The sequence below is a fragment of the Rana temporaria genome, chromosome 12 (assembly GCF_905171775.1).
Source record: "Rana temporaria chromosome 12, aRanTem1.1, whole genome shotgun sequence".
NCBI classification, from domain to species: domain Eukaryota; kingdom Metazoa; phylum Chordata; class Amphibia; order Anura; family Ranidae; genus Rana; species Rana temporaria.
The window spans coordinates 54,076,408-54,089,119 of NC_053500.1; the positions used below are offsets into that span (position 1 = coordinate 54,076,408).

Below are 12,712 nucleotides of genomic sequence, written 5' to 3' on the forward strand. Positions count from 1 at the left end.
TTTTTTACATGCTGAAAAACGATCATGTGTACGTGGCATTAGACCCGATTGGCCAGGAGGAGAATTGACCGCCGGCACTCGGGAGTAGATGCAGGCGGGAGGCCATCAAAGCTGCAACCTGGTTGGGGTAAGTGCGGGGCTCGCGGGCGGCCTGGCGGCGATGGGAGAATCTGCGTTTGAACAAGTGATGGGGGTGGGGTGGCTGGGGGAAGTAAGGGGGCCAGGTTTGTTTGCCGCCCCCCCCCAAAAAAAAAATTAAGCACCAGCCACCACTGCTTAAAGTATTAAAAAAGAATACAGTGGCATGATATATATGATTTATGTGAATTAATTATGGACATGGACACTTCTCTGTTTAGTGTCAATTTAAGGAGAAATTTCCATTGGTTCCTGTCCAACAGAAAAAAAACAGGAAGTGAAAAAATGGCCACCAAAACAAACGGAAAGAGAGAGAGAATAAAAGCAGTAAAATAAACTCTCAGGCCCCGTACACACGACCAGTTTCCTCGGCAGAATTCAGCTTCCGACCGAGTTTCTGGCTGAATTCTGCCGAGGAAACTGGTCGTGTGTACACTTTCGGCCGAGGAAGCCGACGAGGAGCTCGGCGAGGAAATAGAGAACATGTTCTCTATTTCCTCGTTGTTCTATGGGAGCTCTCGTCCCGCCGAGCTCCTCGGCGGCTTCAGTGCTGAACTGGCCGAGGAACTCGATGTGTTTGGCACGTCGAGTTCCTCGGCCGTGTGTACGAGGCTTAAAACACTTTAATTCTCCTCTAATCAATAAAATAAAATCAATAAAAAAAATAAGCTTTTACTATATATAAATCTATAATAACTTTATTAGCATTACATTTATAGTTAAGTTATTTTGGTTGCATAAAGTATGCAAAATACAATTCAGCAATAATCCACTATTCACTTAAACATTCTAGACAGTGAAGTTGTTGTTAAAGGTTGTAAATATCAGAAATCTAAGCTTCTTTTAGCTATCAAACATTAAACCTATCAATACATTAAAACAAATGTCTTAATTTAGTGGGACAATATTAAACACATTCACAGTGTATATGAGTACAATAATGAATAGTTAAGCAAAACATCATTGTATAGTATAGCTTTTTAAGCATGCCTCTTTAGATCAATCCCACCAAAAGAACTTACCAGTAAGACCCGTTATAAGAACTGCTCGTTGACAGGACCAATGCTTGCAGAAAAAATTGTACAAAGTATTGACTAAAAGAAAACAATGTGCTCTAGACCAGTGACAACTCAACCAGTGGCTCTAAAATACTTCAAACAAGGTCCTTATTTTCACAAGTCCTTTCCATCTGAACAGATTCTTCTCTTTTGAAATTCAAAGTCTTTTGACACGTTAGCTACTTATGCAAGTTTTTGTTGGGACAGAAAAGTCTTGTATTCCAGACAGCGGCAAATATTGTAGACCTTCTACGCCATGCTGTATAGTTCTAGTAGACTGGCAGCAGCGTGCATCCGGTAAAAAATTCCGAAGGGAAGGCAAATATTGGTAATTATAGCCCACATAGAAAATCCATAAAAATTCACTTCCAATCCTGTGTCAAATCTGATCCGAGCTCCAAAGGATGGCATTATCCAGAACTGTAGGAATGTGACAGGCAGGTCAATAAATAACTTAGCTCTATAGGCAATAGCTGCTATAAAAAGTCATATGTAGTAATATTATCATAAGAGTAAGTGAGCTAGTTTGTTCTTTGTTTGAAAAGAACATGTCTTCATTGTAAACTAAATGAATATAAATATAAAGTATTATCTATTAGGAATACATCCTTCTTATCCCAAAAAACATTCCTCTCTTGTTGGGAATTGTCTTCCACCTTTTGTGATGGTGGTGATGACAGTGGGGCAAGTTAGTTGGATTACTTATGAAAACATTTCTTGTATAGTTGTATTATGTTTTTTTAAAGTTTGTTTCTTTACTGTAATGTTGATTTAGTGTTAGTAAACTAGACAACCTTACTAAACTAGACAAAGTTTTACTAAACCCATGACAGTAAAATCAGTCTGTATATGCAGTAAAGTTTGCTTATTATACTCACTGTGGAACCTAAGGGGTTAATCCATTGTGTAAAAGTGCAGTTTCATCTCTGATACTCCCCTTATTTTACTGTCCACAATCCATCTTCTGATAGTATAGTACAGAGCCTTGGGGGCACTTTGAACATGCTCAGTTTGGTGTGTATTGCTAGACAGATTTTTTTTTGGGGGGGGGAATGTTATCACAGGTCCAATCAGTACTGTCCATACATAGGGTCAGGTGTCTTGCAGCTTTATAGGACAGTCATAAGAGAATGAAAACCCCTCCTACAAGCTTTAACATGACACTGATAGAAATCACAAGACTGCTATATACTGCTGATGAGAAAAGGTATTTAGCAGTTTATATTTACTAAAACTATTACATTTCCATGTTCTGTGTACTGTGGGAGACCAGATATAGTGAATGCAGGCTCCTGGGTTTAGTAACAATTTAAAGCCTATAATATGTTTATATATAAAGATGGTAGAATCCCATAATAGCTAGAAATATTCTCTATCTATTTTTTGTCTGAGTGCACTATCCTAAGGAGATTGCAAATGGTAATCAGCCTACACCATTAGTAAAGGACTTTAAAATGGGCCTGCAGACGAATAGAGCACAACTCGTTAACAAATCCTTGATTAAAGATGATAAAACGTATAGATTATAAAAATAAAGCACCATGGAACCCCTGGCCACAACTGTTTAAGGCTTTATTTATATAATAAACTATACATTTTATCATATCCAAGTAAGTATTTGTTAACGAGTTTGATATTCATTAACTGGAGGCAAACTTTAAAGTCCTGTACTCATGTTGTAGGCCCTTTACCCTTTGGATTTAAAACCTCAGACCAAAAAGGAAGCGTTAGAAATTGTAAGGCTTTTTTTCTATGTGTAACCGTATTAAAGTGGAACTGTATCATACTGTTGTAGCATCAGCTGTGTCCCGGCAGCAGTAGAGGAGCCTTCCCGTCTGCTGGCAGAACTTATCAGTCAACCAGGGTGCTTCTCCACCATTCAGCAGAAGGCCTGTATTTTATTTAATCACTGAATACAAGGTCTCTTCTGATTTGCCAAAGTGGAAATCATGATGTCATCTGCCTGTCTTTCTACCTTGGCCAATCACAGAAAGCCTTGTACAGTATTCATTGGTAAAAAAAAAACAATATAAAAGGCTTCTCCTAAATGGCAGAGAAGCATTCATGCCAAATCAATTTTGTTTCGGCAGCACACAGGAAGTCGCCTGTACTGCAGTGCCATTTACTGCTTGTAGCCAATACTACAACAATCTGCTACAGCACATACAGTGGCCACATCATTTTGTAATGGAAATAGTTTGTTTGAGCAAGCTTGGCCCATACAAACTATTAAAACTAAAATGAAAGCTGGAAATTCTACTTTAAGATACTGTACATGCCCACAATAGACATCGTTTTATATAGCAATACCATCAGGTAACAGATTGAATTTGTGAAATGGCAGCACTGCCTTTAAAACAATCCCAACTTTTTGAAAAAGTCAGCAAACATCCATCTATAACAGCAATATTAAAAAAGTCCCAATCAGCTCCACACAAGCCCATGCTAGGGGAGCTGCAACCATGGTCCCTGCGGAACTCTGTATCCCCTGAACTTATTTGGCATGTATGTTTCTCAGGGGGTGGTATATGTGCAGCAGTGGGGGGTGTGAGTCACAACCAGTAGCGCCTTCATTGATTTGTTGTGCCACTGCCATGTGCGATAAATATATCATTGGCACCCGTCCCCTTCAGTGGGTTGGTGCAGACATGGCTGCAGCTCAAGATTTACTGGACCCCAATCAGGTGTGTGCAGTGTGTGAGAGCATAGTGGGCCCCATACCCCTTGGGGCTTGTCTCACCTATTTCCATCTCAAGGGACAATTCCTCAATTAATGCAAAATACTAATTGATTTTACTGCAATAAAATAGGAGGTTCCCAAACTTTACATACGTTAATTTCATTTAAACGTATTTGAGTTTTCCAATTGATACATGAAAAAATCTCTGTATCCAGGCAGTTGGCCCCATTGCAGTTGAATGATCTGTTATGGCCCTAATTGTACCCTTTGTTAAAAATGTTTATTATTCTTTAATCATTTTTATACTTGTCGGTTGTTTGTGCACTCTGTTGTACAATATTGTATTTCTGCAAAGCTAACATAGGCCATAGCCTAGGGCACAAGGGCTGCCTAGGGTAACACAACACCAATCATCACTTTATGGATTAACATAATCCTGTGAATGAGGTTCTGAACTGCAATCATGCCTTCTAGTGTCAGCATGTGTTGTCCACATTACTGCTGTCCGTGCACAATTTGTGTATTGTTGTTGGTGGCTTATTGTACTGTGTGCTTACAGTTTCACTCTGGGTCCACACAGCAAGAGCCATACTGCTTGAAGATTAGGCTGAAATTTGTCCTGCTCTTCCATCGTTCAGTCCAAAATGCAGTGATACAGTATAGTGTGTATAGAGTGGACAACATGCTTTTTTATTGTCTGTTTCCAACCTAAGTCTGGTTTGTGTGGCCATGACATTTTATTTGTGGTTTTAGGGCTACCTAAGAGACTTGGGTAGGAGTGTGGCAGCAAAACATGGTTGGACTGGGGGTGCAGGAAATATACTGTAAATCTGGCATTTCCTATAAGGGTAGAGGATATTCACTTAGTAAAATTTACACTGATTGCCTTGCACGTGATTGAATTAATGAAGCTTCACTTTATGCACCAAGCTTTTCCTTGCAAAGAAATGATCCTATTCCTTTAGTAAATCAGCTTCTGTTGTTTCAGCAGACACTTATTTTAAATCAGATTTCTACTATTTAACAAAACGAGACAGTTTATGGCTAGGATACAAAGACATTAATTACTTACAATAAGGTTACAGAGGAAGAGAAACAAGTAAACGTCCTTCATTGTTTTTCTTTTCTTCAGATGGCTCTTAATGTTATGAGTCAGGGTTTCTCTTCTCGACATTCTTGGAGGGCTTGTTATGGACAATCTGCTTTCTTTCTCTGGCACACTTCTACGTCTTAAAGGATCGTGTTGTTCCACAGCCCTAGGGTGACTTGTTCCCGGATGAGCATTAAGTAAGTTGGAGGGAGGAAGACGGTGCAGGCCTTCTATTATAAAAGCATTTTGAAGAGAGTGTTGAACAATTAGCAGCAGAGAATAGGAAAGGGTTAACCCACACATGAGGACAAAGGGAACTGTGGATACCATGGCTATAATAGAATAGTAAGAAAATCCATATTGGCCTAATGATGCCAACAATAGTAGAACCGTATCTAAGGTCCGACTTGGGTTCTTTTGATTGTCCATGTTTCTCTTATCCAGCCTAAAAATAATAATCCCAACCATATTAGCCAGACACATGAGTGCAAGGCTGAACAATTGAAAGCAGTAGAAAGTAGTCAATGATAGCCAGTTTTTTTGAGGATTGTCCTTTCCCACTTCATACAAGATAAACATTACTAGGCCTGTAATCAGAATGGCCAAACCAGAAAAAAGGCCCAGAAGTGGAATGTGTTGACGAACCCCTGGCCCAAGTCCATGGTGGAATAAAGCATTTTCATCAATCTTGCGTTCTACATTCTTCCACATTATATAGATCATTGCTGCAGCAAAGAGGTTGTACTCAATAGTGAAAGGGTACAAGTAAATAAAAAAGGTTTTGTCAACTGCACATTTGTATGAGCATCCACAGCTGTTCACATTTTCCTCCGCATCTGTTGAGAAAAGTAACACGGGATTGTAAAAAAATGTCTGGTTTCACAGGAAAAAATTTACAGGGAAAATTAGACAAAATACTACGCATAGTGAATTTGCCTCACGTTCTGACCCTGTGATAGCAGAACAGGAAATGAACAGAGTGGTCGTCACTAGAACAGGATGAGAGAGACGGAAGCAATAACCTAATAGAGCAGAGAAAGGCAACCCAAGGCACCTGTGCCAGTGCAGACATGCTCTGTTGGTGGACTGTTCCTTAGCATCCTCACCACCATTGGAGCAACACCACTGTAAGAGAGGACTTTTACTTTTCTCAATGTTCAGCTTTAAAATTAATTCTATTCATGGCTAATAGGCAGGCAATCAAAAACAGAGGGCATGGATTGCTGGACACTGCCAGGGGGTCCATGTACCAATGCAAAAAAAAGGAAAAAAGTTTTAACTGGTTCTAGCCCACCCACAGTACATGGCCTATGGCGGCACAGGGAGGGCGGCACAGGGAGGCTTGATCACTTACATATATGTCATATAAACCATTGAAGAGAGGATGGAGGTGACTGAGCTGTCACCATCACCAAGTTTCAAGATGCAGGGCAACACCACCAGCTCCAGCAGTATGCCCCGACCTGCATCTTTCCTGACCATCATCAAAGTTAACCAGTTGGGTGTGAAGGACATACAGTATTAGTCCCTATCCATACATACTGGAGTGTGGCCTAGCAACATGAAAACATTAGCTTCCATATGATGGTAGAGGGTAGGAATGGCCTTCTGGTGAATAAACAGCAGCAAAGCACCTACCACTGTTGTACAACAGCTATAATGAAAGCAGCTGTAAAGCCATCAGCATTGCCAAGCTGGAATTTAGACATTGGGTATTTTCTTACGATTTAATGGCTGGGGAAGAGACACCTGACTGGTTAGGGATACAGCAGAAGATGGCAGGGTTGAAGCCTATGCTGGCCCCTACTGTGTGCGTGGCCTCACAATGACCCTCTACTCCACTGCCATCCTCTAGTGATATGTATAGACAGACGATTCTTGTGTAGTGGGGAGAGGTGGAAATAGAGGCGCCACAAGGAAGAAGAGGAGTGTACCCACCTCATCTGTGGACTGGTCAGATGCAATATATTACATTCTTATTTTTGGGTTTATATATATTTTTGTTAAGCCCGCACAGAGGTTATCTTCATTGCACACCTTGCTGGGCTCAGTCTCTTTTCCCGGTAGAAGCCATACCATCTTCTTTGTTCTTAAAGTGTATCTATAGCCAAAAACGTATTTTCTTTATCTTACACCACGGGACACAGAGCCTTTAGATAGTGGGTTGTATGCAGGGCCGTCTTTAATATGGTTTGGGCCCAGGGCAAACATTTTTTTGGGGCCCCCCTCCAGCTTATTTTGGGCCTGGCTGGTTCACATGTATGTTTTGGCGGTCCTCATTTGTGAAGGTACAGCAGCCCATTGATTTGAATGGGCTGCCATGCTTTTGTTTCCTGCAGAAGGTACATTCAGCATTTTAAAAATACAGTTGCCTTGAAATCCATTCTGCTTTTGCACCATGCTACTTACCTGCAGTTCTTGCACACTCACAAATGCACTGTGTTTTTAAAAGCGTGACCTAAACGTCTAAAAATGCAGCAAGTTTGACAGTGCGGGAACTGCAGATAAGTCACAGCAGACAGCATAATGGACAGACAGTGCTGTGTTTCAGTGCTTGATGGGCATAGGCATGCCGTGTGCGCAGCCTATTACATGAGGCATGCGCTTTTCTTTGCAGGAAACGCAGGCATGGCGGCCCATTCAAATGAATGGGCTGCTGTGCCTGCGCAAATGTGGGCCGCCAAAACACATACATGTGAACCAGCCAGGCCCAAAATAAGCCCATCAAGCAGTTAAATACAGACAGTAATGCCATGTGCTCTGAGGCCTTACTCAGCCTGGACTGCAGGTCTGGTCTGTTCCTCAATTTTACACATGTCATGGCATGGGGTCCCATGGTGCTAAGGCAGAATGGACAGACGGTGCTGTAACCCCCATGCCATGCCATGTGTAAAATAGAGGAACTTTTTAAAACACTGACCAGACCTGCAGTGAATCATCAAATATTATAAAGACTTTGGGCACACTCTACAGAAAACTTCTATTTACAATATAGATTAGCAAACAGTGACATACCTTGAGGAGCAGGACATGAAGAAGTCAGCCTCAGGAAGAGCAAACTGGGGATGTTATAAAATCACATTCTAAAGGGAAGCCAGGGGTGCTGTACATTTTAAAACACTGGGAAGGTAAGCAGTACTGTCACTGGCTGCGTGCCGCTGATGATTTTCAGCCTGATTTGTGGGCAGCACAGGGGCTTAACGGGCGGCAGGGATCAGGAATTATGGGGCCACTTACACAGCTTCAGGCATGGACCCCCTGGAGCAGAGAGCGGGGGGGGGGGGGGTGCTGCCGCCTAAAATTGAGAAGCAAGGGGGGGCTGCCGCGAATTTAGAAGCGGGGGGCCCTTTACAAAATTTTTCTTAAAAAAAAATAAAGTAAAATATATATAAAAAAAGGGGTGTAGCCATCCGGGGCCCTTGAGGACCTCAGAGCCCTTTAATAAAAAGAAATAAAAAATATATATAATATATATATATATATATATATATATATATATTTTTTTTTTTAAAAGGGGGGTGCCATCTGGGGCCCTGGGGACCTCTGGACCCTTTAATAATTTTTTTTTTATAAAAATAAATTACAAAAAAAGGGGGTTGCCATTCGGGACCTCTGGGCCCTTTAATAAAAAATAAAATATATATATATAAAAAAGAAACATTTATAAAAAAAAGGGGGGGGGGTTGCCATCCAGGGCCTTGGGGACCTCTGGGCCCTTTAATAATAAAAAATATATATATAAACAAAAATAAAAAAATAAACATTTATAAAAAAAAAAAAAAGGGTGTTTGCCACATGGGGCCCTGGGGACCTCTGAGCCCTTTAATAAAAAATATAAAAAAAAAATAAAAAGAAAAAAAATAAATAAAATAATATGAAAAAAAATTATACAAAAAGGGGGGTTGCCATCCGGGGCCCTGGGGACCTCTGAAACCTTTAATAATAATAATAATAATAATAATAATAATATATTATATATATATAATAATATATATATATATATAAAAAATAAAAGAAATAAAGAAATATATAAAAAAAAAAAATTTTTAATAAAAAAAATGGGGTTGTCATCCCAGGGCCCTGGGGAACTACGGGCCCCTGGGGACCCCCAAACCTCAAAAAAAATTGGTTCTTTAATAAAAAATAAAATAAAAATATATTAAAAAAAAATATTTTTTTTATTTAAAAATAAATAAAAAAAGGGGGTTGCCATCTGGGGCCCTGGGGGCCTCTGGGCCCCTGGGAACCCCTAAAAAAATTGTCCCTTTGAAAAGAAAACTCTAAAAAAAATTGGCCCTTTAATAAAAAAATAAAATAAAATATATTAAAAAAATATATTTTTTTTATTTAAAAATAAATAAAAAAAGGGGGGTTGCCATCTGGGGCCCTGAGGGCCTCCAGGCCCCTGGGAACCCCTAAAAAAAATTGTCCCTTTGAAAAAAACCTCTAAAAAAAATTGGCCCTTTAATAAAAAATTAAATAAAATATATTAAAAAAATATATATTTTTTATTTAAAAATAAATAAAAAAATGGGGGTTGCCATCTGGGGCCCTGGGGGCCTCCGGGCCCCTGGGAACCCCTAAAAAAATTATCCCTTTGAAAAAAACCTCTAAAAAAATTGGCCCTTTAATAAAAAATAAAATAAAATATATTAAAAAAATATATTTTTTTTATTTAAAAATAAATAAAAAAAGGGGGGGTTGCCATCTGGGGCCCTGGGGGCCTCCGGCCCCTGGGGACATCCGGACCCCTAAAAAAAAAAAAAAAAAAGTTTTTTTTTTTTTTTTTAAAGGGGGTTGCTTTGGGCCCCCAACAGTGACAGGGCCCTGGGCAGCTGCCCCATTTGCCCTGTGGTAAAGACGGCCCTGGTTGTATGGTCACCAGGGGTGATTGGACACTGGCACAATCTATGAGAACAAGTTTCCCTCCATATAACCCCTCCCATACAGGCAGTACCTCAGTTTTTTCCCCAGTGTCTAAGAAAATTGGATGCGATGAGAATAAGTGCTGAGGAAGCTCTGCCCTTTGGGCAAAAGAGCTACACTTCAGGTCCATCCAAGATGCTTATTTTATTACGCCCCATTGGATGGTTTCCGGGCCTCGTGCATGAGGCATTGCCTGTAATGTCTCTCTTCGGAGGACTGGGCTCTAGGGTCCAGCACTTTCGCTTTTTTCAAACGCTAAAAGTCCTGGCAGGCCCAGGGAAGAGGCATCCTTTAAGTAGGAACCCATATCCCTGAAGGTTGGCACACAATACCCGCGGTGATGGGTGAAGATTGGTTTGTTAGCCAACCTTCAAGGTAAGCAGAAAAAGTATTAAGATTTTACTTTTTAGACTTTTTTTCTTATAAAGTGGGTGTCTTCTCTAATAACGCCACTAGAGGGAGTAAAGAGCCTAGTCTCACTCACCTAAATCTCCATACAGTGTCAGATCCTTTCAGCCAGCACACTCCTCGCTGCAGAGCTTTGCCTTCCGACCCAGTCCCTCCTCCCTGCAGGGAAGGGCTGGCTTCCCCAGCACAGCTCCAAATTGAAAGGCATAAAAAAAGCCCTGAATGGGAGCAGCAGTCCTCCCCCAAGTTAAAAACTATAATGGGCAACATTAAGCATGCACACAGGAGTGCGCTGTATGGGCAGGGAGGACCGGGGGGGTTGCAGACGTGCACGTACCCGTGTGCGCGCCAGTGTGCGTGCACGTCGTCACAGCGTTTTTTGTGACAGGCAGAACATTTTTAAAAAGCCAGGCAGCCCTGCAGCTCTCCCTGGATGGGACACAGCAGCCAAGGACATGTAAGGTCTCTATGTGGATGGTTATCTGGCACCCCCAAGAGAGAACACCCACTTAGAATTAAACTGTGTGATTAGTTGCATACTGTATGTAAAAGGCTCAACTAGCACAGAAGTATATGCAGTTGTTAGTACCTTGGCTTTGTTGTTTGGTATTATGTCTTCCCAAAGGAAAAATACAGGGACTAAAAAAGACAAAAAAACATTGCTGCCTAAGATGAGAGCCTCTACCCGGGCCCGCTTGGTACCCTCCTCTCCGGTGATTTATGATGCACCTGTGCAGGATGAGCCATTGACTCCGGCTGGGGCCATAACCTCTCCTGGGGTGTCGGGGTCTGCATTTGTCACCGAGGATTCTTTGGCGGTAGCCCCCAGCAATTTAGAGGGGAGACTCGCTTCATTAATCGCTAAATCCTCGCAGGGGGCTAATAAGCGTGGTAGAATACCCTCAGTTGCTTCAGATCTCCCGTCAGAGAAGTCTGATTAGGGCGAGGAGGACATGCCTCTATCTGATGATAAAGATGAGGACTCAGAGGCATCAGATATTTCGGAAGAATATTTTTCTGCCTCCCGGGCTGAACAATTGAAGGTGCAATATTATACTGAGATGGTACGCTCTGCGTTTAAGTTGCCTCCCTCTGAGCTAACCGTTTCACCTGTGCCCGCGTTGGGGTCTTTAAAGTCCCTGCAGGTTACTTGTTCCTTTCCGGTTCATCCATTATTGGAGAAACTGGTTTACGCAGACTGGAAGCATCCAGACAAGCATCCTAGGAGATTTGAGATCCTTTACCCAATGGAGGAAAAGTTCACCAAAAAGTGGAGCTTTCCTTCAGTAGATGCAGCAATCTCTTGCGTTAATAAGAGTTTAACCTGTCCGGTTGGGGAGGATTAAGAGAAATATATCCAGAAGATATCAAGCGGCAAGACTACTCTGTTGCCGGAGAAAAAGAAAAACAAGCGTCCTTGTTTTAAGCGTTCTCTCTTCCCAGCTCCTGGGCCATCGTTTAGGCAGTGGCGACAGCGTTCGCAGACAGCCACAAAGCCTAAAGATCAGGGCAAGGCCCAGAAGTTCAGGAAGCAGTGGGGTCAACAATCTAATAAACAGAACCCCAAAGCCTCATCATTAAGGTGCGCCCCCGCTCGGCCGAGTGGGGGGGGCGGCTTTGACAGTTTTCAAGAATTGGGCAGACAGAGGTCCAGGACAGATGGGTAGTCCCTGCTGTATCCCTGGGGTACAAACTAGAGTTTTGAAAGATCCCATCCCATCAGTTCCGAAGTTCTGGGGTCTCCAAAGATCCAATAAAGAGGGATTATTTTTTCCGCGGTTTGGATCATTTGTTGTCTCAGGGGGTAATCAAAGAGGTTCCCCTGAGGGAGCAAGGTGCAGGGTTTCATTCAAACCTTTTTGTAGTTCCAAAACCAAATGGAGACGACAGACCCATTCTGGACCTGAAAGATCTAAACCAGCATCTAGACATTAACCATTTCCGAATGGAAACCATTTGATCCATGGCCGCCACCCTACAAGGTGGAGAATATTTAGCGCCCATAGACATCATTTACATGTGCCTATTTATCCCGCTCACCAAAAATTTCTAAGGTTTGCGGTGGAGCATTACCATTTTTAATTTGTAGCTCTACATTTTGGTTTGGCAACTGCACCCCGGGTGTTTACAAAAATCCTGTGCCCTGTGTTGGCGAACCTGAGAGCACAAGGGGTAATGGTATCAGCCTATCTGGACGATCTACTTGTAATAGATCAGTCAAAGGCAGGGCTAGAACACACCATACTCAATGCGGTGAGACACCTGGAGCGGTTAGGACGGGTGATAAACTGACAGAAATCCTCTCTACAAGCTCAAAGAAGAGCAGAGTATCTAGGCATGATCATAGATACAGCCCTAGGCAGGGTATTCCTGCCAGAACCAAAAGGTCAAGTCCCTAAGGGATTTAATCCA

General features: G+C 41.8%; 2 protein-coding genes across 2 annotated transcripts in view; both read right to left on the bottom strand.

Annotated features, from left to right (window-relative positions):
• LOC120919311 (proton channel OTOP2-like) overlaps positions 1 to 1,249 on the bottom strand; it is a 57,869-nt gene extending 56,620 nt beyond the window's left edge. The window contains exon 1 of the mRNA XM_040331405.1: positions 1,161 to 1,249. The gene's annotated coding sequence lies outside the window, so the exon portion shown is untranslated. The remainder of the gene's footprint in view (positions 1 to 1,160) is intronic.
• LOC120919310 (proton channel OTOP2-like) overlaps positions 821 to 12,712 on the bottom strand; it is a 111,643-nt gene continuing 99,751 nt past the window's right edge. Inside the window, exons 5-6 of the mRNA XM_040331404.1 lie at positions 4,949 to 5,802; positions 821 to 1,616 (exon numbers count right to left, since the gene is read on the bottom strand). Of these exons, the coding sequence (XP_040187338.1) occupies positions 1,446 to 1,616; positions 4,949 to 5,802 (1,025 nt within the window). The 3' untranslated portion in view covers positions 821 to 1,445. The remainder of the gene's footprint in view (positions 1,617 to 4,948; positions 5,803 to 12,712) is intronic.